Source organism: Patagioenas fasciata, chromosome 3 (assembly GCF_037038585.1).
Source record: "Patagioenas fasciata isolate bPatFas1 chromosome 3, bPatFas1.hap1, whole genome shotgun sequence".
Taxonomy (NCBI): Eukaryota; Metazoa; Chordata; class Aves; order Columbiformes; family Columbidae; genus Patagioenas; species Patagioenas fasciata.
In genome coordinates this window covers 62,520,671-62,546,692 of record NC_092522.1, presented here as the reverse complement: position 1 = coordinate 62,546,692, position 26,022 = coordinate 62,520,671, and the positions used below count along the sequence as shown (strand labels likewise).

Genomic DNA, 26,022 nt, shown 5'->3' with positions numbered 1-26,022 from the left:
TTGTGTTCCAGTTTGAACCCATTACCCCTTGTCTTCCATTGGTTGTCATCGACAAGAGCCTGGTTCTGTCCTTGTGACACTCTCTATATATTTATAAACATTAATGAGGTCACCCCTCAGTTTCCTCTTCTCCAAGCTAAAGAAACACAGCTCCCTCAGCCTTTCCTCATAAGGGAGATGCTCCACACCCTTAATCATCTTTGTCACCCCACGCTGGACTCTCTCCGGCAGTTCCCTGTCCTTGAACTGAGGGAACCAGAACTGGACACAGTATTCCAGATGTGGTCTCACCAGGGCAGAGTAGAGGGGCAGGAGAACCTCTCTCGACCTGCTAAGGACACCCCTTCTAATATACCCCATCACTTAACCTTCTCTAATATCCTTCGTTTGGACGGGCGAGACATGCAGCAGTGAGTCCGGCCGTCCTAGGACGCCCTGGGGACTCTGTGCGGAGTCCGGGGCAGGATGGGGAAGGCTCCATGCTGCTGGCAGCACTGACGGCCTCGGAGTGTCGCGCTGCGCAGCCGGAGCACAAGGCGGCTCCGCCGAGGGCCGGTGAGCAGGAAGAACCGCAACGGCGGCGGTCAGAGGCGGTAACAGGTTGATGGCGACACCAACAGGTGGCTGCAAACTCTCAGAGATGCTCTTCTCTCCTCTCTCCAGCCCAGCACCCCCTCCACCGCACCGCTCCCCCGGGCTGGGCGCTGTCCTGCCTCCCCAGTCCCCACGCGACACCCTCGCCGCCACCGCTGCCTCACGCCGTCTGAAGGAGCGCGCTCACTCCCTCGCCCCGCCCCGCCCCGCACGCAGCCCGGGATCCGGCCGGGGGGGCAGGGGGCACCACGGCCCAGCGGCCGCGTCCCCTCACCCCCCCCTCCGCTGAACGGACAACGGCGCGTCCCGCAGACCCCACCACGGCCTCTCAGGCGCCCGCCCCGCCCCTAACGGCCACCCCTGGCAGCGGGGTCAGGGGGCGGGGCTCCAAGCCCTAAGCTGCACTCCCTGACAGCGAGCCCCGCCTCGCCGCCTCACGTCCTGCGAGAGACAGCCGAGCCACTGCGCACGCGTATTGCCCTTTGCCCTTTCCATAGCGTTCTGCCACTGCGATCCGTCGGTGAGCGGAACCATTCTCCACTAATTGGGGGGGAGAAAGTGGGAAAATATGCCTTCGGAGGGTTGGAGGAAGTACCCTGCTTGCGTACAGGGAGCCTCTCCCTTATTAAAATACTAGTTAAGTCTGAGAAAACTCTGGTTGGTTTTGTTACTGAGGGAAAAAAAGGCCCTGTCCAGACTGGGAGCTTGTAGCCTTCCCCCCGCTGGTCACTGGTTTATCCCAAGAGGAAGGCCGCAGCTCCTCGGTGCTGAGGGCCGGTCCACGTGAGAGTTCGCAGGACCGGGGGTGCCGGTAGCGGCTTTTCCCCTCGCCCCTGTCCTCGCGCCATGGTGAGGACTGGGAAGAGGAGGAGGAGGAGGGCAGGGGATAGGGCGACCGACAGCGACTCGGTCACTGTCGTGCCCGTCCCTTTTCCCCCAGCGTCTGGGTGGAAATCGGGCCGTTTCCGTAGGGGAGTTTGGAGGGCACCTGTCCGGGCCCGACTTGTGGACCTGCGGCGGGCAGCGGGAGGGGTCGGCGGGTCGGGGAGGAAGCAGGCGGCGGTGGGGTGGGGGCAGCGGGGCTGAGGGGCGGTCTGGGCCGCCCGGGCGAGAGCGGCGGAGGCTCGTGCCAGCCCAGCCCAGCCCGGCGTCGCGAGGCGTGTGGCGGCAGCCGCGGGGACGGGCGGGCAGGTTCCTGCTCGGCGTCGGGGTGTTACAGGCACCTCGCTTGTAGCGTCAGTCGGCAGCTAGTCTGTTCATAGCGGTGGCATGTTGCCTGCTTATAAAACTTAGTGTTTCCTTCCACGGTTGCTCCAAGCATAAGATTTTAAAGCGCAGTTTGGAGTAGAAACCCAAAACTCAAGACATGTGGTGGCAGTTGATATGCTCTGAACTTTGATATAACAAAGGTTATAAAGGAGAGGTTTAGGTTGGATATTAGGAAAAGGTTCTTCATCCAGAAGGTGGTGCAGCACTGGAACAGGCTCCCCAAGAAGGTGTCACGGCCCCAAGCCCTCTTCAAGAAGACACTGGACAATGCCCTCAGACATATGGTCTGAACTGTGGGGTTGTCATATGCAGGGACAGGAGTTGGACTCGATGATTCAGTGGGTCTCTTCCAACTCAGGACATTCTGTGATTCTAACATAGTATGTAATGCTGTATGCTTACAGTTACCAGGTGAAGTAGATAGGTTAGATCCATAGAGTAGTTTCTAGGTTGGATATACCTGCTATTAACACATTTTGGTGTAAGTAAAGCAAGAAATTTTGATAAAAGTATTTCCCCAAGTCAGATGTGCTAACTCGTAGGAAGGATTTTCACCCAGTTAACAATACTTCAGGTTTTTGCTGATCCAGAATGTAGATCTCTTTTCGATGTTAGAGCTATGTCTGTGCAATGGTGCGGTTGATAGTTCTCATGGTTGATATGAATTACCAGTGTAGGAACATCTATCTAAACAATTTTCATGAAGCTGGGTGTGTCTAGGTATATTTCCTTACATCAGTTCCCTGTGTTTCTTGGATGAAGTTTGTTTCGGATTCAACTATGGGTTTAGAAAGTGGTTACTTTGAAATTCCTTTTTAGGATTATATGTTAGTGTATATGTGTTATAATCAAATATTTATTGTAGCAATGCATTGCCATTTTGCGACAGAATACAGCTACATATGCTATTAGAACATATGAAATGGCTGTTGTGTGGGGGGTGAGAAGAGTCAAGTTACCACTAGTCTCTTTTTGTTTTGTCTCTAAGTATATAAAACATTGCCTTAAAAGGAATACAGTAGCATGCTCCAGGCAAAAGATTATTTTTAAAGTGCATTTAATATTTCATTTTTAAATTATGATTAACCAAATATCCTTTTGCAGCCTCACAGGAAAAAGAAACCCTTCATAGACAAGAAGAAAGCGGTAACGTTTCATTTAGTGCACAGAAGTCAGAGGGATCCACTTGCTGCTGATGATACAGCACCCCAGAGAGTTCTGCTTCCCACACAGAAAGTAAATACTCACTTCTAATATTGAGATAAAAAATGAGATATAAAAATGGTGCAGGAGAGGAAGAAAAGTGGGTGTGCAATGATACAGTTCAAAAACATAGCCTGAGAGAAGGTAGTTTTTAGTCCACCTTATTACAAAGAAGGGGATGTTATAGGGAATTTGATAGTTGTGAGTTAGTATCTGTTGGGTTGAAGGGTGACTGGCTAGTATTAGGGATATAAACATATTAAAAAAAAAAAAAAAGAAGAGATTGCCTGACCCACGCTGAAGAAACAGGCTTTGTTAGTTTTTCTGCTTATGGAAAACATTGTTTAAGGTTCTGCTCAGACAGCAACCCCAGACTGAACCAGGTGGTTACAACATTCTAGTTGGCTATGCTTAGAGTAATGAGTAGAGAGGACTACAAGGACTTAAGAATTCAGTCATTCTCAATAGATGAGTTACTTTTCTTTTTGGTAATAAGCTTTAAATGGGCTAACTAACTAACTATATTTCTTTTTACAATTCTAAGGGCCATGAGGAGCAAAGGAGGGAAGAGCAGCGGAAATATGGAGTCTTCTTTGATGATGACTATGACTATTTGCAGCATCTGAAAGAAGCCTCTGGTCCCTCTGAGCTTGTCCCTTCTGTGCATGGACAGCAAAGCAGAATTGTTGTCACAAGTGAGGGGCACATAGAAGATGAAATTCAGCGAGTTCCAGTAAGTAGTATTTTTTGTAATAATAATCTTATGCTGTTTTTTGGAGTTTAGCATCCTATGGACACATTAAGCATATTCAACAAATGTTATCATGACTGATCCATATATATATGATCCTTGTGACGCACTATCAGACTTCCCTACAAGTAAAACCAAAAGTTGACAAGCCAAAGTTTATTGATGAACAGTACTTTGCTAGCACACTGTTAAAAAGATTTTGTGGACCCATGACAAGCTTTTCTTGACAGAGGTAGCTTACAAAGGTGTTTGTTTGAACAAGCCTTGTTTTTTTTTTCTGGCGTTGGCATTTGTTTTTAAGACTTTTAGAACTTTTGAATGCTCTGAAAGTTATAAATATACCAGATCGTATTACTAGCACACCATGTTTTTAAAGTGAAGTGAAACAACCCAAAGGGAATAAAACTAAACTTATCGATTGGTGGCGTAACTTATTGAATTTCCATTCCAACATGATGTAGCATAATGAAATTCCACAAGTAATTTCAAGCAAGGAATTATGAAATTGCCAGTCAGTCACTTTTAATTGTGGGAGTTTGGTTCAAGCCAGTACTGTAATTTTAGTTGAAACCCAATATTCTTAGTCAGAAATACCTTTCAGATACAATTCAGTGGTACTACATAAGATTTAAGGTTATTTTGGATGTGGGTGTTAGTAAGCTTTTAATAAGCCTTTCAATAAAGGACTAATTTTAAATGTGTGCTAGTGTTCTCCAGAACAAAAAATAAATTATAAATTTTATTGTGTCTGCTGCACAACCGTTCTCTAAAAAGCTTCAGACATGCCAAAATACTGTCCCTATACCTGGAGAATATTGATATGAGGATTAATGCTGCCAACACTTAACCCAGCTTTCATTGCATAACTTTGAAAATATGCCACCAATAAATATTAAGACAAGTGCTACTTTAAGTAGCTCTCACAGAGGTTTTTTTGGTCACGTGCTTATCTGCACATTTTTGTTAACATGAGCTCAAATGAGAAACTGAGAATATGTTGTGATGTTGGCTTTTCGTTTCTTTTTATAAAGGCTCCATCTATTAAGTTGCCTTCTTCAGTATTTGCCACAGAGTTTGAAGAAGTTGTGGGCTTGTTGAATAAAGCTGCTCCTGTTTCAGGTATCCTTAACTCTTTTACCTTTCTGCAATGTGAGTTGCCATGTAGGTACTACATGTAATTATGGCTTCGTTTACAGTGTCATATTAGTTTTGGTTTAGAACAAGCTCAATAAGAGACTTAAAAGAATGATCTATAAGAGACCTGTGTTTCAATTTGAGAACTTTTTCTGTGATGCACTAATAATAGTTTTTTAGCTTTGCTTGGGCAGGCGGAATCCATGAGCTCTTACTTTTGTGTAGTAAATACAAACTAATAATGGGGGAAAACCATAGATAACACTATTGATTTATTGCTCCATCTGTTTGAATGGAAGTCTGGGACTGGATTTTCACTCTCAAAATTTACCTTCTTTTCCATTGCTGAGTGATATTTACTTTCCTTCATTAGTATTATTTCAGTGTTACAAGCTGTAAAGACACTTTCATTATCTGTGCTTGCACTGAACACATTCACTTTACAGCTATCTTTTATAACAGGAATTAATTGTGGCAGTTCTCTCTGTTCTGACAGAAGGATGCTAAAAAAACTTCTGTTAATTGCTGCAGAGAGACACTTCCTGACCTTTTGTAATGTAGAGAATTTTAGGGGCTGGGAGCTCAGGTTGGCAGTTGGTCATACACTACTTTAACTTGGATATTTTTTCTTCAACAATATTCTAAGTAGATTATATTAAAATACATTTATGAAAGCTTCAGACCCCTGGGGAACATTCTTTTCTGGATGAGGAAAATTGACAAGAGGCTGGTGACTTGCCCTGGCTTGTATCAAATCTAGAAATATTACTGAGGAATTTTGTGATTCTTAAATTTAATCTTTCCTTAAGTGCAAATTAATGGTCTAGTCGGATTGTTTTTTATCCAGGAAAGTAGCTTCATAATGTCAGGGGAATGTATGTATTTATGTTTTGTTTTGTTTTTTTAACTTTCTAGGACCACGGCTAGATTTCGATCCTGATATTGTTGCAGCTCTTGATGATGATTTTGACTTTGACAATCCAGAAAATATCCTGGAAGATGATTTTGTTCTGCAAGCAAATGAACCACAGAAAGGGTACATAGAGCTTTAGAACTGTTTGACATGTGTAAATAGGAATGATGCTATTTGTTATTTCAGGTGGTGTTGTAGAAAGCAAGAGTAGTTTCAGATTTCAAATTGAATACTTAGCTGTGGTAAAGGAAGAAAGTATCACCTTGTGTTGTATGTGTGATATCTTACAAACTCAAATTTTTATGTGTTGTCCAAGAGATGGGTTTCATATGTTACTTTGAGCTCATGGATTATATGTATTTGTTTACACATGCAGTGTATGGAATTATTTAAAACATTGCAATCTATCACATGTAGAATACGTCAGTAATAATATTAATGAAGGCCAATGGCTGTTTTCCAGAACCCTTACAAACACTTCATGTGATACCCCACCATTATTATTTCTTTAGGTTTTGGTATCATTCTCATCATTCTACAAGCAGTGAGAAATTTTGCTAGTTCTAGTGCTCAGGACTGCAGCTAGTATTTTTCTTTTTCCACTTAGACGTGTATGATTGAATGTAAACATAACCTCACTTCCAGTGCACAGGTGCATGATCCAACAGTTACCAGAAAAGTTTTCAGCTTTCAGACAGAAGTAGCACTATGCTGACTTTGGCAACACCATTACTACTAAACTTGTTTTTCTTTTACTGGCTTGAAAATAATCACTTTTTATCTTTGTTTCTCAAGATTTAAATATATTGTTGCCAAATTGTTTCGGATAACCCAGCGTTGGTCAGAGCTGTGAAAAGGTCCGTGTATTATTCTAAAGCTATTTTATACTTCTGTTCAGGGGATCAGATGCTGAGGATGAAGATGAATGGGAAGATGTGGAGGATGACAGTGATGAAAAGGATAGTTGCAGTAATGGTAACGACTATGATTCAGACAGTCCTTTATCAGATGATGGGTTTAATGGACAAACAAAAGAATTCCTTTTTATGCAAGAAGAAACCAGGAGTCGTTTCACAGAATATTCTATGTCATCTTCAGTAATGAGAAGGAATGAGCAGTTAACCTTGTTGGATGACAGATTTGAGAAGGTGAGGTAGCTCGAGAATGTAGCTGTTAAACATAAGGGTGTTTAATGCTTCTTTGTCTTTTGATGCCTTTTATAAAGTGGTGTCCTGTATGCCTGTGCAAACTCTTAACTGCCTGCAGTAGTCAGGGCATCAAACAGCTGTTCTTTGCACATATTCTGCATTTAATATTGTGTGCACTCAGTGGCTTTTTTGGTGTTGCAGAGTTACTTGCTATTAAAAGGCTTAACACTGATATAGTTAGTTAAAATTATTCCCATCACTGTAATGAACATTCATAGCTAGTGTTATACTTTTGTCTGAGAGGCTCAGTTCAAAGCAGCAAATCATGTACAAGTGCCTGGTAAAGACTCACTTCTTTCACCCTTTCTCTCCACTGCGCCAGGCGTACATTCGTGGAATGATGTCAGACCAGTGGAAATATGGTGTAACGTTTGTCCTGAGCAGTGACAGGCTTTTTAGTGTACAAATTGAAATAATGCATCAGAATAAGAAACTTTTTCCAGAAGCTGATTTACATATTATTAAAAGATAATTTTGTCACTCCTATGCTGAAAGAACACTGATAGTAAGGAGGAAATCCTACTGCAGATGTGTTTGACAGTTTTTCAGCAAATGAGAGGAAAGAGGAGGAGGGCAAATAGAAATGTGTAGATCTTTAATCTGTCAAGAAGGTGCATGATAAATGTGATCTGGCTACAGATGTCCACTCTTTTATTTTAGTTTTTTGAACAATTTGATGAAGATGAAATTGGAGCCTTGGACAATGTGGAATTAGAAGGTTATATTAACACAGACAATGCTCGGCTGCAAGAGGTCCTGAATGATTACTTCAAAGAGAAAGCGAAGGAGTATGTATTCTCAGAAGTACTGCTTCACATAAGTAGTTGTGTAATTTTGTGTTTATATTGAAAGTTTGAGTATGTTGTTTCCAGTTCATGTACTCAAAGATTACACCCCACAATAAAAGCAGCTACGAATGACTATTAGCTGTTTTTTAATGCCAGTGAATGTCACTCTTAGCTTATGAGATTGTAAAGTTAAGTGGAGGCATTTTGTTGGTTTTTATGAGATTATGCTCCTTTTGTATAATTTTATTGAACTTAGTGTAAGTAATATCTAGAGGCATCCTTCCTTTCACTTTTTAGTGTAACTTACCTTTCTCCTTATATGTTTACTTTTTTTTATCAGACTCTGTGGCTAAGTATATTCTATCCTGCTGGTATGCAGTTTATTCCACTCTATACCTAGTTACATGATAATAAACCTGCTGGTGACTGTTGCACGGGTACTGCTGTTTGGAGCACTGCAAAAATTGGTGCTTATAAAGTAACCCTGTGTCAATGTAAAACTTTGTTTTAAAGCAGGTGTTATTATCCCAAACTTAAATGACTAAATATTCCCACATTAGTCTTGTGTTTCCTGATGGAAAGATATGGTAATGTGTCCCTCGTAGTGAAAGATGCTACTGGTCAGTAGCAGAGTATAGTAACAAGGCCTTGCTTATGGACTAAAAAGTATACTCTCTTCTCTTCCTGCCATTCAGTCACAAATACTGTGTGACCTATGTTTTTGAAATACACAAATAACTTCTTTTATTAACTATGTCTCTTGTCCTAATGTTTTGGTTTATTTGGGGAATGCTTACTTAAGAAAACTTATTTTTGCTGCAAGTTTCATTAGGAAAAACTGGGTTTGATTTGGGGTTTTACTGAGGCAACGCTGGGTTTACGTAATTACATGTTTTCAAGAAAAGATAAACCTTATTTTTTTGTTCCCTGGACTTCTTCAAAGTTGTGTGAAATTGGATGCTCTTGAACCCTGTGAAGATGTAGACTCTCCTGTGGATGAAGAAAGCGAAGAAGAAAAGGAAGAAATCGTAACTGTAGTTATTGAGGAACCAAAAGAAAAGTGGGATTGTGAATCCATTTTGAGTAAGTATTTTGGAATTCACTTGTTTGTTCCTAGGATTTCGAAGTTAATGACAGGGGATCTCAGGACTTTGCTGTTTCAGGTAAAATGGTTTATGTTTCTGGACCACAGCAGCAGTAATTCTTGCTAGATAGAACTACTGCATTTGTGGGGATAACATAATTCTTCCGATTTTATATCTTCAGAAACTAAATAGTAGTAGAATTCATGATAAATTTGCCTAACTTCTATTTACAAGCTTTTCTTCACTACTTTTTTCTTTGTGACCTAGGTACATATTCCAACTTATATAATCACCCAACACTTATTAAGGAGCCATCAAAGGTAAAATCGTTAAACTTATTCTAAGTAACAACCTGGCTTGGGAAGGTTTGAGACAAAAGTGTTTTCTCAATATCTGTCTTTAAACAAGGAGAGAGCAGAAGAGAGGTTTAGGGCGGGCATTAGCCTCTGGTATTACTTCCTCACTGAAGGAGGGTTTAGATGTATTTTCTTCTATTAGAAGGAAAATGGACTAAATTCAAAATTCCTGTAATAGCTAGGCAGAAAGATGGAGAACAAGGAACTTGCTTTCTTGTTATCTATATCTTGTTCCACATCATTAGAGCACAGCTTGATGTTCTGGATGTGTGAGATTTTAAAAGGAAACCTTTTTCTTGAAAGCTTATAAAGGAATATTAAGTGACTGCTTAAGTTCTTTCTTCAGAAATATTTAAATAAAAGGGAGAAACTTGTTCTGGGAGGCCACATTCTGTTCACAGGTGTGTTCGATTTCTTACTTTGGACTTAATGTGCATTTTTCTGAGGGAAGAAAATAGTATGAGGAAACTTACATGTTTCTTACTGCTAAATCTGAATCGCATGTTTTTATACTGATAGGGCAGTGCAATGAGCATGTCTTGAAGAGAAAGCTGGGGACCGTTAATACATATGTGCTCTCTATTTTAGCCCAAACCAATAAAAATTTCCCAGAAGACTGGAATTCCCCTACACATCTTGCCTCAGAAGGGTCTTACTATTAAGCAGATTGAACGCATGCAAATGATTAACAGCAGTGACCTGCCGAAAGCATCAACACAGCCCCGTTCCAAAGACGAGAGCAAAGAGGATCGCAAAGCTAGAAAACAGGCAATAAAAGAGGAGCGAAAGGTACAGCTTGTTTTAGATAAGACTCTGCAAAAATATGTTATATTATCTGTTCTGTCTTAATGAACTTTCTTTAAAGCTCATTTGTTCTTGTGTGTGGAAATTAATAGGAAAAGCTTGCTGTACTCAAAGGACTAATTATTGCTTCTTTAAAAAAAAATCTACTGGAAAGTAAGTTAACCTTATAGTTTTGCCATCTCAATTTCCAGTATGGAAATTTTTGTCTGTTATTGTGGCCACTGTTATATAAATAACTTCGGAAGGAGCCCTCATATTTCCTGATTATATAGGGAAGCAAAAACCACCCAGTTGTGATGTTTCAGATCGCACAAAGTGAAATGTCTCTGAAAGAAATGTGAGAAGTCTAATTGGCTGTGATGATACACTAGTTTTTCTATTTAGCAACAGAAATTGCCAGGATCTTCAAAGGTTCAGCTAATTTGAGGTAATAATCCCAGTGGTATTCATATTAATTTGACTACTAATAATTAGTGCCATAAATAATAACGTTGTCCAGGTTGCTGCTATTTTGATGATCTATAACTGTTCATTAGAATGGTGTCTTTTTGTGCTTTATGCCTGTTTTGTAAAATGGTTATTATCTGTATGCACAGGAACGCAGGATGGAGAAGAAAGCCAACAAGCTAGCCTTCAAAGTGGAGAAAACAAGGCAAGAAAAAGAGCTGCTCAATCTGAAACAAAACGTTCAAGGACTGAAACTGTCTTGATGAAGTTAAAGAACTTACTGTGGAAACCTCCTTAAGTTTTCATTTGTACTGAGAGGGGAACTGCTAACTCACAGCTTTGCCAGTCCTCAGTGGGGCTTATTCTGGGGGTTGTTACCGTTAAAAGAACCAGTAACTTGTCGTCCTTTCTGAAATGAGGTTATACATAAGACAATATTATTAGTGATGTCTATTCTGTCATGAGTGACATGGTAACTGTAGCAAAGTTCCATTACAGTAGAAATGTATTACAATTTAAAAAAATATTTTTCTTACAAGCTATTGGTGGACAAGGTTTTATATATATTTGTTGAATGTATTCAACAAGTCAGCAGAATCCTACAGATTTGATCTGATTAGATTATTCTATTAAATTATTTCAGTTTACAAAGCATTTATGTCTCCTCTCCCTTATACTGATGGTTAAATGTAATGCCTTGATATAGCATGGTTTTGTAAGTCAAGGAGTTTTCACTTGCTCCTTAGTTATTTTCTGGGTTGATTGTTTATTGTTTGGGTACTATTATGAAAGATGTAAAGTAACCTTTTGTAAAAAGACATGTCTAAAAAGCTGTTGTGTAGCCAGATGTCCCTGTTACCTAACCTGAGTTCTGCATTTTCTAGCAAATCTGTCGCAACAAGTTTTGCAGGTGCAGTAATCAGTGACCCTGACTGTTGCCATTGAAATGAGCTTTGCTAAAAGTACTTGGTCTGATAATTAGAAAAATACTGTATGTTGCAGATAGCCATTGATTTTTCCTGAAATATTATTATTCAGGTCCTGCATTCAGTTTGGCTTCATTGAAACAAAAGCTTATGAGGCACTACAGTTGCTGCAAAGACTTTCTGAAGATGAGCAGAACACCAGTATCTTTAGGCTTGGTGTGATCTTAAATTTCTATACTGTGCATGTGAATTATTCTGATAGTGACCAGTGACCAGTCCACACATGGGAAAGAAATTAATTGGATTTGTAGTCAGTCCTCCTGTATTACTAAGAAACCCTCACCTTTAGGTCTTTAGGACTATAGACTGAGGAATCTTCTGCCTTTGGGTTAAAAGTTAGCCACTTTACTGGTAAGGAACACAATAACCAACACATCAGTGGAGTGGCTTGACTGCTACTACATTCAAGGCATCTTAAATATTCCTTTAATAGTTTTGTGAATACTAGATGGAGATAAGCTAACAGAAGGACTGATGAGGCCTTTTAATGTACGGAAACAATTCGAAGTACTTGTTCTTATTGGTAAGGTCTTTAATAATATATTTAAATTTATAAAGTAACATGGTTTTGGGAGAAGGAAATAAACAGGCATTGAAGTCTACAAGTCTCTTGATCACTGCTCAGAAAACAGAAGTGTCAATACAGTATTCACATCTAGGTTAAGTCTTCATTTTCTAAAATTGTTTAAGAGTCTGTCCTAACTAAATCAGTAGACTAGTCTGTAAGATTAGAAAAAGTTTGAGGATTTTCACTTAGCTGCTAGCTGTACTAGTTTCCATCACTTTCACAGGCTTAAGCAGGGTCTGCCTGTGTCATAATTGTTTATTATGTAATTGCTGATGTGTGGTAACGTGAAGTGTGAGTTTTTGAATATGAGGACTGACCACCTCGTCCTCATGGCTCCTGACAACAACACAGAAGAAATTTGAGAAACTATTATGTCAAGATGAGTCGAGTACCAGGAATGGAGTTAAATGAAGCAAGTGAGTAACAGGTGCTGTTCAGTGATTTGGGTGAAATGTGATATTTGTGATTTACCGAAAAGGAAAATCTTTATTACTAAAACAGTGCACATATTCTTTACTAGTCCTTAACTCACCCGCTGTTGTACTAAGTAACTAATCGTTTGTGACAAATTGTCCTTTTTCCTGATTTCTCATTGCTGATTCAGTAATACTGTGCTTGTATGTAAATGCCTTTAAAAAAAAATTAAGTCAAAATGATGAGGGGATGAGAACAGAATAAAAAAGATGGGGGAGAAAAAGGAGGATGCTTGAAAGGAAGAGTGTAGTCCAGACTTAGCACAGGCACAAGCAAAGATGTTGCTCGGTAACAAAAGTGGAAAGACATTGAAACAGAGGCAATAGAATAAGAGAAAAATCTTATAAAAATGCTTTGTTCCTCTACGCTTGTAATCAATGAAACACTGTAGTGACCTTAATTCTGTGCCTTGGAGTATGATAAAATCTAAGGAAAAGGTAAGAAAGAAAAGCAGTTACACATCTGCTGCTCAGCAAGACAAGGATTTCTTTTGTTTTGCAGGAGCAGGTAACGAACGCTGAAATGAGAAATCTTTGACTGTGTAGGTTACAACTCTCATGAAAAGAGCTCTTTGTTTTTATTCAAGTTTTCTTAAAAGCTGTTTTTGTTTAATAAAGTAATGTCCCTGCTCTGAGATGAGAATATGTGACTGCCATTGGAGTCAGGCTAAAAACTACTCTCCATGTAACTTAAAAACCAATTTTTTCAAAAAAGTACTGATTTTAAAACAAAAAAATCCCCACAACTTTGATACCTACAAAGTAAGATCATCTTGGAATGCTGTTCAGAGTGTCATGGAAACGTTCTGTCTGAAGAATGAAGATTGTGTCACACATGGTGTGCCACTTTCTGGGATGGTGGTTCACCCTGAGCCATCAGTGGCCATGGCTGGTTCCTGATGACTGACAAACAAAACGGAATAAATCTATGTGCAGGTTGTCTGCTCTTGCTTTCCAGCCCCTGCCCTCCCTGAATTTAGGCAGCAATTAACTTGAATCCTCATCCATCATCTCCTTGCCCAACCATGATGTCATTGTGAAAGGATATACCTGAACAGTCATTAAAATGTCTGACAGCTGTCTGTCATAGTAACGGAGAGTTTGTGCTTCACAGGAACAAGATAAATAAGGTAGTTCTGCAGAAGTGAGCCCTGGCACGTGGCTGTAGATGTACATCCCTTTCTGACAATGAAATCCTGTTTCAGCAAGGGCTCGGTCCAAATGCTGACTTTGCTGTAGTCAAGTTGTCCTGTAGTGTGTAACTGAGGCTCTTGCATGGTTTGAATTTTACACAGCTGCCCGAAGTCAAGATCTGATTCCCTGTAAAACCTGTGGAAGACATTTCGCCCAAGATGTTCTGGTAAAAAACCCACTTTTTTTTTTTCTTTTTTTAATGGGAATGCAAATGTGTTTAGCTGGAAGAGGTGGTAATCACTGGAGAAGGAGGAAGTGGCTACTAGAGGAGAAATGGGTTGAAGATGTTGAAAAGAGCAAATGATCTAGTAGCTGCTTTCATTAGTAAACCTGATTAGAGAATTAAAGAATATGCACAGAAATATTGTGGCTTAATCTGCAATCTTGCACTGTCTTAATTTACCTGCTTGTCCAAAACCAGATGTTTACTATATATGGCATTTAAAGTAACATGTTATCTCTTGGTGAGACAGGAATTACTGACCTGAAGCTTCCTTTGTCTCCCAGGTTTCTAGGCAGAATTTGTTATTTCAGGCTTCCTGGGAAAAACAGACTAATAAACCATCTGATAAGTAGGCCCTTTGACAGCGTAATGTGAGCACCAGGCTCTGTTCCAAAGCTGCTGAAGTGAATGAAAAGATTCCCCCTGACCTCCCTGATCCCCGGATTATAGACTAAATGGGTGGCTGCACAGCTTGCCTGGCACAACCCAACTGGTGGGGTTTTCTGCAAGGGGGGGCGCTCTGCCTGCACCCCTCCCTCCTCAGTTTGCATTACTGATCCTGTGGCTCTGTGGTGGATCAGATCAGCCCCACGACAGAACAGAAAACAAACAAAAATACACTGGGATGAAGTTAGAACTACCCCATGTTAGTTCTACGTTCGGTATCTCTGATCAGATACACAGAGAACATGGTGGTTTGATGTACCAAAATTGTTTGAAAACACAGCTGTCTTTTTGGGAAGGTGGGAAGGTTCTTGTCACTACGACTAGCATAAGAGACAAGTCCTGTAGTGCCTTCCTGTGCCCCAAAGATGCAGGACTGATGTGCCCTTCGGTGGGCAAGACAGGGGATCTGCTCCCCTCTCAGTCCTGCAGAGGAATCCTCCTCTCTGGTTTGCTGTCAAAAATGTCTAGAAACAGAAGATAAGGACCTGAAGCACAGGAGTAGAAAGGTTCAAAGGGAAACAAGAATGTAGAAATGTGTGTTGTGGTAGTAGGAGATCCTTCTTGGCCCAGCTGAGCTGTAAACAAAATGCCTTGCTCAGGCAGCAGCTTAATTCCTACGGGAAGAGAGTGGATGGCATAGAAAAATTAATGAGAAGATCAAGAACAATAACTGAGAACAGTAAAGGGGAAGTAAGCAAAGGAAGATAGGAACAGTCTCTTTACCAGCTGCAGATGGGCTCAAATAGATGTTGTCTACAGCACAAGGGGGAGGACATAGCCTGGCTCTTGCTTTCACTGTGTTCCCCACAAAGGAGACTGGTGATCCTGTTGTGAAAGAATGAGGTGGATGCTAAAATCTGAGACGTTTCTAAATCTTAAAGCCTCCTTTGTTGTGAGACACGTCTCTTCCACAAATTCAGCACTGGCTATCTACCTACCTAAAATTTCTGTGTGCTTTCAGCTGCAGGTGGTATCCCTACTTTTCCTTCTGAATTGTCAGGTTACATGTGCTGGTGAGCAGCTGCTCCCTTCCAGACAGGGACTGTCACTGTTTCAGTGGTGTTGATGGGATGAACTGTGCTGCTGTTCATCAGGGGAGCCCCTAGTCTGGAATACTTATCTAAACTCAAAGAGCTAATAATGTAAATATTTGCCTCTTGAACAGGATCAGTCTGTTCTCCACCTTGACCAAGAAAGAAAGAAAAATGGAGGGGAGAAGTCCAGTGGGGCCATTCCTATTCACAGAGTCAGTCTGTTCTTCTCTGCAAATCATTATTTGTGCTGGGCTCCATCATGTTGCTGAGCAGAACAAAATGGAAATGGCTTCTACATCTTACTTGTGTTGAACTGCAGCTGTTCTTGGACAGCTTTTTCAAGTTTTGCCAATCTCCTTCAGGAGTTAAACTGAACCTGAAATAAATACTGCTTCAGCGCCTTGCTCCTGAACAGAAGTAATTTTAAAGCCTGTGTAAGGAAGTATCATTAACAAAGCATGACTTTGGCACATTTCTTTGCATCCCAGCTGAGACACGATCCAATATGCAAGAAAGTCTTCAACAAGAAGCGCAAGCCCTTCAACTCTTTGAAACAGAGACTGCAGGGAACAGAAGTCGCCACTGTGAGGAGGCAGCTCCCACAAAAGGTATAGTTAAAATTGAAGCACGTGTGTTATCTCGATATGAAGTCTTTCATTCAGTAATGCTATTGTTTCCTCTGGGGACAAAACCTGGATATTGTGGATGAATTTCACACATGTGCTTGACTCAGTGCCAATTCTTTCCTCCCCCTCCCTGTGCTGCTAGTATTTGAGAATATTTCTGTGTTCAGAAGCCAAACCAGTAGGTATCATGACTACTCTGGGCACATAAGTGTCTCTGCTCTTCTAGGAAATGTTCATTTTAAAGGCTATGAATCAGAGAATCATTTAGGTAGGGAAAGCCCTTTAAGACCATCAAGTCCAAACACTAACACAGCACTGCCAAGTCCACCTCTAAACCATGTCCCAAAGTGCCACCTCCACAGGTCTTTTAAACACCTCCAGAGATGGTGATGCAACCACTTCCATGGGCAGCCTGTTCCAATGCTTGACAACTCCTTTGGTGAAGAAATTTTTCCTAATATCAAATCTGAAGCACCCCTGACACAATTTGAGGCCATTTCCTCTTGTCCTATCAAGACTCCTATGTAAGTCTCTGACAGCTCCCTTCTCACCGAAATTTGCAAGAGCATGATCCAAAATGGTTTGGTACATAAATGTCCCAGGTTGAACCTGAGAGCTGTCAGTAGCACCAAATCTTCAAGGATCAAGCTATGGAGTTTCACAGCTGTTGAACTCACGGGGTTTAAAAACTTATTTAAATTGAACAACTTATTTACAGAGCTGGAGGGAGGGGAGACTTAAGCTCTCCTGGGGAGGAGAGTAATACACATGTATATACATGTGTATAATTTTATTCAGAGATGCCAAATCACAGCTGATCTGGCATCCATGCAGGCTGCTGTTATAAAATGTCATTTAAAGTCAGTTGTGGAAAGGAACAGAAGTGCACAAAGGTTTAAAGCAAGTAGAAGAATCTGATGAGGGAAGGTGTTGGTCACAATATCTTTTCTATTCCCTCTTAAGCACCCTTTGGTCTGACATGACCAGGGAGTTTGTTTGAAGGCATTATTCTTTCGTCCATCTTCTGCTGCTGTCAATAGACAGCAAAGGGCTAAATCAGCTTTCCTACACCTTTCAAAATGCAAGTTTCTTTTGTTTGTAACATTTTTTCTTTCCCTCAGAGAGGAAGAACCTTCACTTCAAGATTTTTCCCTTGCAAGAAGGAAATATAGTTTGTGTCCTCCTTTGTTTCCATTACAGAATCAGCCACAGAAAAAATCTAACTGGAGGCAGCACCATGAGGATTTTATTAATGCTATTAGATCAGCCAAGCAAGTCACAAAAGCTCTGAAGGAGGGCCGCCCCCTTCCACCTCCTCCCCCACCAAGCATCAATCCAGGTTTGTGATCTCGTTTATCTTATTACTGATCTTGTACTGATCAGTGCAGTGCAGTGAACTCTTATTATTCACAGCTGGGCTTCAGTTTTGCACCCCGCAGCACAACACAACATGAACATTAATTCCCTCTCTACTCTCTGTTTTTCAGCTGTATTTCTTGGCTTAAATTGAGTAGGAGTGCAATGCAGAGGTGATGGGAAAGAAAACTAAATACTTTTTAAATTTAAAGGCTGCAAGTTCGGCATTTGATATTACTGCTTTTCAGGGAGAGTCGAGGTGCCTGTTTTCCAGTGCAGGCTGTACGGTGGTATAACAGAAGGTGAAGTGCATCCCCTCACCATTCAAAACAACTCTAGTGCACATAGGTTTCCCCATCCCCATGTGGTGGCTTTTCCACTGTCCCCCACCCAACTGTGCAGATAGGGGAAGTCAGTCAGAAAAATATGTGTCTGGTTTACTACTAATACCAGGTGTGGTCTCTGCGCAGAGGTCACTGTGTTAGAAGATACAGATCCAAAAAGATGCACACAGAGCCAATATTTCTCATGATTAAGTGATTTATGAAACACGGAAGCAATCTTGGAAAAGGTCTTGGAATCCTGCCTGTGTTAGGAAGGTAGAGGGCAGGAGAGGAAGGGGGGGAGCTCTCTGGGCTCACTTCCAGAGCAGGAATTTGTGGCTGATGAAGGCAAAAACAGCTGCCGTGATTCCAGCCTTTCTCCTCTTCCGGACTACAGCAGTGCCGTGTAAGCAGCAGGACCCATCTTCCTTCCTTGATTGGGGTCAAGCTCTTCTCTGAATTTCCATTGCTGTGTACTTTAATGACCCTGTTATTTCTCGCCTGAGTCTAAGCGCATACCCCTTCGTTTCGTTCTCCCTTTTGGAGGAAACCAAGTTGTGCAAGAGCTGCTGTACTTGTGGAGAAAGGAACCAGAGCACTGCTTTTTAGGGAAGACAAATCCCTGAGGGGGCTAGTGAGGATGTATATCCTAAATGGCAGGATGGGAAAGAAAGAAGATGGATTGTGGGGAGGAGAGAGAGATATTACTCTTCTCCTCCTCCTCCTCCAAATAGAGCCCAAAGCTCCCCATTGTCCCCTGAAGTGCCAGATACCCTGCCAGCCCCCCAAAGCCAGGCATCTGCCCTGCCTCCTCCTTCCATCCTCTGCATTCAGAACCATTTTGCCCACTTTGCTGGTCCGGGGCTGGCTTTGGGGGGCTGCGTGGACCGCCTTTGCTGGGCCACTATTAAGAGAAATGACTTGTCAAGATGTTGTATCTGTGATATTAGGATAAAGACGCTTGGGACGCTTTTGTAAAAGGCACAGGATGGGGAAGAAAGGTCTGAGAATATCAAGGGCAGTGTGAGGGCTGAATGTGACTGTTTTGACTCTGAACACTCTTCATTGAGACAAGTAGGACTGTGCCAGTGCTAAAAGCTGCTGAATAGCTTTTAGCAGAAATCAGAACTATAACACTGTCAAAAACAACTCTAGGAAGGACTGCTCTGTGTTTTTCATGATGCTGCTTCACACCCAGAAACCAGGCTCTTGGATGTACCTCAGCTGGCAGGACACAACTTCTTCAGTGGTGTTTTACCAAATAGCAATCTCAATGACAAGTCTTCAAAAGCAGTCTAAAATAATGGGGTTTGACTACTCTAGGAATTTTAAAATAATGCTTTTTCTGCAGACTTGTTAATTGCAAGGTTGGGCATGGGAATAGGACAAAGATAGTAAAACCTGCTTTTACTAATCTCCAGGGATTTATTTCTGAAAGCAATTATTGTTTGCTAGGTTAATACTGTAAGCATGTATTTCACGATCCAAAGTGCTTCTCTAGAAATCAGCCCAAATATATTAAAGCGGAGCTTCTTGGCCTTTTCTTCAAACCAGGAAGAAGGTGCGTGGTGAGGGCAGGAGGGAGAACCAAACCAACCCCATACCAAACTGTCTTGTTCAATGTTATCACAGCTGTGTTCTTTTATACCTTGGTAAATGAACCCTCAAAAGTTAAAGCAAATGCTGTGTTTGGGGTCCCCCACCTTATTTCTCTGTTTGTAGAGCTGTTTGGTATGGATTCAACAGTTCATTTTCCAGTGCCCAACAGAAAACACAATTATAGGGACAGGAATGATGTATTCAAGAAGAGTACTTTAAAATTCTGCTAGCAGAAAAATAAATCAGTCATTAATATATGGAACTTACCATCCTATTTTAGACTGGCTGGGAAAAACTCTTGAAAATTAGCAACAGCTCATTGGTTAAGAAAATGGAGAGTCCCAACAGGAACAGAACAGTTGGTAAATAAAACCGAAGTAAAATTAAATGAAACATGGTTTCTGATAGGGGGTGAGAACAGTGCAGGAGTGTAGTTTTAGCTCCTCAACATTTTTTCAGCAGGTTTACATGATTTCCTTTTTTTTCTTTTCATAAAATGATTACACATTTTTTTTTTGTTTGTTTTGGTATGAGAGCAAATGCTAAGTTTCTCTGTTTTTACAGTATCATTTCATTATAGCAATTCTGTTGTTTAGCTGCCACATATCACACTGGTTTATAACTCATAGTTACATATGATAAGCATCTCTCACCAATGCATCTTTCAATGTTTCAGAAGATGCTGAGGCCAGGCAGCACCCCTCTCTTGGCAACTCAGAGCTACAGTCCGGCACCCCAAAAATTGGGTGCCCATCTGGCTCAGTGTTTGCATAATGTTTTCTTTTTAACATCACATTTTAATTCAAAGACAAGTAATCCAGTAATTAGTTACATCTCCTACAGAAGCACAAACCAAAATGACAAACTGTCTATTAACAATATATGATCTGGCAGTGCTACAAAATTTGTGGGTTTGCTTTTTTTTTTTTCCAAGTACATAGGCTTGGAGCAAGACAAGTGGACACAATTGGCATGAACAATGAAAACAATGCAATATGTGAACATATGCACACACCTTTCCAAGTCTGGATGGAAATACAAGCCTAGCTGTAGAATGTGCATGTAACACTGTTTGTAACCTTTTCCCTGTTCTGGAACTTGCCATTTAAATAACTGCTAAATGGGCATGACAGTGCAGCACCTGCTCTTCCTCCTGCTGTTGTCATTACAAGAATTATCTTAAAATCCCTTCTGGTTTGCCTTATGTAAAAAATTTTCTTAACACAAAATACCCTCAACAGTGTATCTGAAGAACACATTCTCACATTGACTGAATTAATACAACCTTTACTTAATCCAAGTACTGATAAACTTTTAAGTATATTCAGCTTGTAGTTGTACAATGTCATTGCAGTTCATTAACAGCAAAAGAGCAATCATTTAAAAATATTTTATATTTGAAGCTGTCTCAAAATATTCCTGTGACTAACGGTGGAGAAGAAAATGAGCTCACTCAGGGTTTGAGAATTTACTCTGTTTTAGCTGCAACAAGATCCATTAGTAATTGCACCATCCACTAAAACCAGGATTAAATTTTTTTATAAGCATGGGTTAGTCAATAAAGTAAACTGGTTTTTTTTGATAATGTCATCTACTGGGAGATGTGACTTTCCAATTTCTGCTAGTTTATGCACTAGGTTGTTAGGAAATAGACTGCTTTAGCTTATTGAATTATTTGGTATACTGCTTTTTATAGAACTTTTTTAGAAACTGCTTATATAGAACTTGCTCAGCATAAGTACCTAAGTTCGCTTAGGCCGCAGGTTGTGAACTTTCAAACTTTCTGCCTTGTTAAGCAAAAAGGCCCCCAAAGTCTGTTCAAAGAAGAAGATAAGGGAGCTTCTGATTATCAGCAGAAGCTGCATCCCTAGGTAAAAGTTAAGGAACAGAACAGCAAGTCTAAAAGAAGATGAGACACAGAAGAATGTTTTGGCTATTGTCAAGGACTTATTTATCTCCCCAGCTGCAGGTGTCAAATAGCAACTGATGGACAGGACCTAGTATTGGCATCCAGTTAAGTAAAAGACAAATACCCACAGAGATAAGAAACAGCCCACCAGATGAAAATTAAGAGATCCACTGAAGAATGAGGAGCCCTCAAACTCTGATTTTACAACTGGCCCAAACTGATGCACAAGGGATAGGAAGCTTAGATTTACACTTGCCTGGGGTTTTCCTTGCTCAGGGTCCCCCTTTCAGAGGCACGCAGCTCAAGCTCCTCTCCATGCTATGCTTTAGAAATTATTTATTTATTTAAGAAAAACTTCTGGAATCTGAATCTGTGTGTCTGCTTCTGGAAATCTAGGGGGAAAAAAAAATCTTTCCTAACAAGTTGCTAGGACTGTCACACCAAAAGACCCTCAACTGGAAGTGTACATGGACAGTTTGCTCCAGGAAACAAATGTAAGTCCCTGTGGTTCTGGTCTGAAAGAAACAAAGGCTGGAAGTCCAACTGCAGCTGTCCCAAGGCTACTGAGATAAACCCCTGCGATTAAAATGGCCTCAATCACACCCATGAACTTCAGGTGACACTTGGGAGGCAGGTTCATAACCTGGTTTTGAACAGGGCCAAGCATGAGCTCATCACCACAACCCTTCTGCATATGGACATGCTCCCACAGAGGTCTCACCTGATCGCAGGCTCCCCTGGGCAGGCTGCCTGGCCATAACTGGGCTTCTGTGAAGGAATCCACATTTCAGCTGGCTATGATGAATAATCATTTTCCAGACTAAACAAAGGCCACTTTTATCAAGAGAAGTTGAATAAAGGCCCTTTAGGTAGGAAACATTATTTTTTTATTGAGTGTTAAATGAATCAACTTGTTGATCCAATGGGATAACATATGCTTAAATTTAAGCAAATGCTTAAGCGCTTTACTAGAGTGAAAGCCCAGTGTCTGATACCTTGCCAGATCCAGCTCTAAGTGAAAATTAATGTTTTGCTTTAGCCTTTGAGACAATTCACTTCCCATTCTGAAAACTGCACATGTACAAGACATCAGTTCTTAAACAGCCATGCAGAAGTGGTAGTTATTTCCAGCCCCAAGAGAAAAATACATGAAATACACACAGCTGAAGTGCACCTCAGAAAACAAAATCTAGTTAAATGTAATCACGATAGTGATCTTCTCCATTTATAAAAAAGTGAAACAAGGAGGTAAGATTTATTCTTGGAATGATTTTGATTTAAAATAAAGATTCATAAAGTTCAGTAATTAAGTGCTTAACAGAAATCTATGTGATGTTGATAAATAGTTTGTTACATTTGCCATGTGTATAAATTTGCTGTGATTTATGTCTCATTAAAATTATTTTTCCTGTGATTTCCCCCCTCTTCCCATTCACCCTAACCCTATTTCTCCTACTGCAGTAGCCATAGTTTTTTTGTGCCTGTTATGATCCTTTGCTATCATTGAAGATATTTATTCAGTTGTTTGCCTGAAAGGTAAGAAACAAAAATAGAGAAGGTGTTGAGGGAGATATGTTAGTTCTACTGTTGTCATATGCTAAAAAACTAATAGTAGTATGAAAAATAGAGCTTCTCGTTTATTAACATCCTGAATTTAACTACCATGTTCATAATGTGCTTTGAAAACATCTGCGGCAGTTTTTCTTAAAAAAAAAAAAAAACAAACAACAAAACAACAAAAAAACCCAAACCAAAACTACCCCATCCTAACAGATTTAAGAAGCACAGTCTTTAAAAAAGAAGGGGAAAAAAACCCGAAACAAACAAGCAACCCCATGGTGATAGTTATTTAAAGGCATGGTGAAAATGAGGCAATGTTACAGAATTTGTAGTGGATGGAAAGGAACGAGGAAGATGGTGCAGCTGGTTTATGGCCATCCCACCAGTTGCTAGCTGAAGACCTTGCTGTTGGCCAATGCCATTCAGCCTGTGTGATGGTTCCTCCGGACCAAGTGCCATTGTCATGTCTCCAGCAGTGTTCTGGTTGTCACTTGGTGGGAGCTGCCAGAAACTCATCACATGAGTGAGATCCATGAAAGGCAGGCTCGTAGTTTCAGCTGCTGCCTCTGTCTCCTTGTGCATTGGGTACTTGTTAGTATCCCCTACAGACCCTGAGGAAGCTTCTTCCAGACTGATTTTGTGGAGAGACTGAGGTTCTGGTAATGGCAGGTCCTCAGGAAGATGCATGTTATAACCTTTAACATCCACTTTTATCGGTAGAGTCTTGAGGGATCCTGCTGCAAATGAGGTAGAACTAAGGTCATGTTTATTAGGCTGCTGAAGGTTCAGGTTGGCAGGAATGGCTGTGGAGCATGGTGTAGGATGGACAGCTGGAAGGCTGTCTGCACAGCCCATCCTTGGCAAATGAGAAGGTTCCAGAGGAAAAGCGGTTTGTAAGCTTGGCTGGGAATGAAGGTGTGAACAGTTGTATTCCTCCGATTCTGAACTATTCAAAATCCCATTCTGCACAGAGACCCTTTCAGGAAAAGCGGACAGTATGCTAGCATCTTCCTTCAGTCTGAATGGGAAAAGCTGGTCAAGGAGACCCACTGAGTCACCGTTCTGCAACCTGCTCTTCAGCAGTTCTTGTGGATGAGTCTTCCTAGTGTGGCGAGTCAAGTGGTCCTTCCGCCCAAACCTCTGGGCACAAAACTGGCACAGAAAGTCTTTGCAGCCTGTGTGAACTACCATGTGCCGTCGCACATCTTTACGGGTGTAGAAGTGACGCTCACAGTGGTCACACTTGTGTTTCTTTTCCTTGGTATTGCCAGCTGGTTTTCCTGCATGGCTTTTGAGGTGTTCCAACAAAACTTCAGTACCGCCAAACTCCTGGGCACATACCCTACAGGTAAGGTCCCCACTGGTGGCTGCATGAAGAGCCAAGTGTCTCTTATAGCCTAGCTTGGTGTTGTACTTCTTGCCACACTCTTCGCACTTGAAGGCCATCTTGTTAGGGTCATGAGTCTGAAGGTGATTCTTTAGATGGTCTTTCCTGTGAAAGGTCTTTTCGCAGTACCCACACTGGTGAGATTTCTGTGGAGAATGAGTGGCTGAGTGCCTAAGACCAAAAAAAAAATATATATATATTTGCATTTACATTCACTCTAGGACACAGTGCAACTTCAAGACTTGAAAACACCAGCACTCTTGAAGGAAGGCATTTTCACAAGTTCTCAGATTATCAGTAAAAGGGGGCAAAGTGTTAAGCATAAACCCTAGAGTAGGTTAAAAGCGCTCAACATAATCTTTTTGAGTAGCCCCCACAATTGAGGGAGATCAGTTTTTCTCCAATTCTACCAAAACAGGAATAATAAAAACTGAAACTTGGGAATTAAGTGCCACTAGGACACTCGAGAGGAAAAAGATGTTCTTGGCTTTTTTTCCCCACCCACCCACCCACCAGAAAAGGAGTGCCTTCAGAGCTGTACCTGAGCAGTTTATATTTGGAAATGAAGGCTTTTGTGCATCCGTGCTGTGAACACTTGTAGGGGCGCTCCCCTTTGTGCGCGTAAGTGTGGACTGTGAGCTTGTCAATGGAATCAAATATCTTCCCGCAGAGTCGGCAAGGGTAACTGTCTGGCTGCTTCACTTCTCTTCCCTTCAACAATGAAGACCGGCCATTTCTCCATTTAGGTATAAACCTCACAAGAGCATCACAAGTGCTTCCAGAGCCAGCACAGCCAAGCTTTGCAGCAGAGGAACAGGAAATGGTCCCGTAGCACTGGGCAATGCTTTTGCCTAATGCTGCTCCTCTTAGTTTCCCTTTCAGTTTGCTTTTTGCTTTTACAGGTCCCAATTTATTTGGTGATCTGAATCTGGTGGTGAGGACTCGGTCTTTATGGATGCACTGGTGAGATTCTAGCAGAGCAAAAGTTGCAAAAGTGCTTCTACAGCTGGAGCATATCCAAGGGTCTACAGGCTCCTTCTGCAATGAGAACAGAAACAGGTCTTTCATATTGGCCATTCTAAGGTAAGGCCATATTCTTCTCACTGACCCTATATCTTCTCTTGGGCTTTCTCAAAACCTGTTGTTGTCCCTAGCAGTATTTACTTCAGTGTACTACCACACGACTGTTCAGCTGGAAACAGATTTTCTCTAGGAGCCTACAAACTAGAAAGAAAAAAGAATGGTTGGCTAAATAATTATTTCCATGTTTTTGTTTAGCATTTACTGTAACAGTCCCAAGTCCTTCACCTTTGTTTGCTTGAGCTTACTAAATTTCAAAGCCTCTACATTTGCTCCCTTTATGGAATTATTCTTGAAAGCAGTTGGAAATTGTACTTTATCCTTAGACTGATATAATTTATCTGCTATTGCAACCATACAAAAATTGGATGGGTTTCTGCACACAAATGCAGTTTAGCTGTACAGGATTTCCTTATGTTTTGGGCTGACTGCATGCTTTACCAGACAGTAATGGTCACTGTCTCCAGGACTTCCTCACTTAGCTTGACACTTGGCATTAGACTTTCTTAAACTCAGTAAGAAACACCTTAGGTTTGGGGATCTCAGGCCTATCCTAACTTAGAGACATTAAACCAAACATTTTTGGCAAGCAAGGCATTATTTGGAAGCATTATTTCTGTGGAAGTAAGTGTGAGATTGAGTTGAATTCACTTTGAATATTGACAGTTAAAAAATTTCAATGAAAAACAATTACAAAAAAACCCC

At 41.1% G+C, this 26,022-nt stretch overlaps 3 protein-coding genes across 9 annotated transcripts in view; 2 read left to right on the top strand and 1 right to left on the bottom strand.

The window, feature by feature from the left end:
• The first annotated feature begins 1,323 nt into the window (after positions 1–1,323).
• LTV1 (LTV1 ribosome biogenesis factor) lies at positions 1,324–11,206 on the top strand. Its single transcript, XM_065835378.2, has 11 exons — positions 1,324–1,443; positions 2,968–3,099; positions 3,611–3,799; positions 4,849–4,936; positions 5,867–5,987; positions 6,763–7,012; positions 7,733–7,860; positions 8,804–8,943; positions 9,213–9,265; positions 9,890–10,090; positions 10,702–11,206. The coding sequence occupies exons 1-11, from the start codon at positions 1,441–1,443 to the stop codon at positions 10,813–10,815; spliced, it is 1,419 nt and encodes a 472-aa protein (XP_065691450.1). The 5' UTR covers positions 1,324–1,440; the 3' UTR covers positions 10,816–11,206.
• Positions 11,207–11,343: 137 nt separating this feature from the next.
• ZC2HC1B (zinc finger C2HC-type containing 1B) lies at positions 11,344–17,450 on the top strand. Its single transcript, XM_071807278.1, has 4 exons — positions 11,344–12,522; positions 13,875–13,939; positions 15,966–16,085; positions 17,304–17,450. Exons 1-4 carry the CDS (start codon positions 12,486–12,488, stop codon positions 17,448–17,450), a joined length of 369 nt encoding a protein of 122 aa, XP_071663379.1. The 5' UTR covers positions 11,344–12,485.
• A 2,707-nt stretch (positions 17,451–20,157) lies between these two features.
• PLAGL1 (PLAG1 like zinc finger 1) overlaps positions 20,158–26,022 on the bottom strand; it is a 49,696-nt gene continuing 43,831 nt past the window's right edge. For all 7 annotated transcript variants that reach the window (XM_065834839.2, XM_071806465.1, XM_065834837.2 and 4 more), the window contains 2 exons: positions 24,779–25,275; positions 20,158–24,408 (listed from right to left, as the gene is read on the bottom strand). In XM_065834839.2, the coding sequence (XP_065690911.2) occupies positions 23,136–24,408; positions 24,779–25,275 (1,770 nt within the window). In that variant the 3' untranslated portion in view covers positions 20,158–23,135. The remainder of the gene's footprint in view (positions 24,409–24,778; positions 25,276–26,022) is intronic.

What these genes read in the sequence shown, in the direction of transcription:
- ZC2HC1B (XM_071807278.1), top strand. Translation starts at nt 12,486, where the DNA reads ATGAGTCGAGTACCAGGAATGGAGTTAAATGAAGCAA. An exon ending in ATTTCGCCCAAGATGTTCTG is followed by an intron (nt 13,940 to 15,965) that starts GTAAAAAACCCA and finishes TTTGCATCCCAG; the next exon opens with CTGAGACACGATCCAATATG. An exon ending in GGAGGCAGCTCCCACAAAAG is followed by an intron (nt 16,086 to 17,303) that starts GTATAGTTAAAA and finishes TTTCCATTACAG; the next exon opens with AATCAGCCACAGAAAAAATC.
- LTV1 (XM_065835378.2), top strand. An exon ending in TTCAAAGAGAAAGCGAAGGA is followed by an intron (nt 7,861 to 8,803) that starts GTATGTATTCTC and finishes ACTTCTTCAAAG; the next exon opens with TTGTGTGAAATTGGATGCTC. An exon ending in TTATTAAGGAGCCATCAAAG is followed by an intron (nt 9,266 to 9,889) that starts GTAAAATCGTTA and finishes TCTCTATTTTAG; the next exon opens with CCCAAACCAATAAAAATTTC.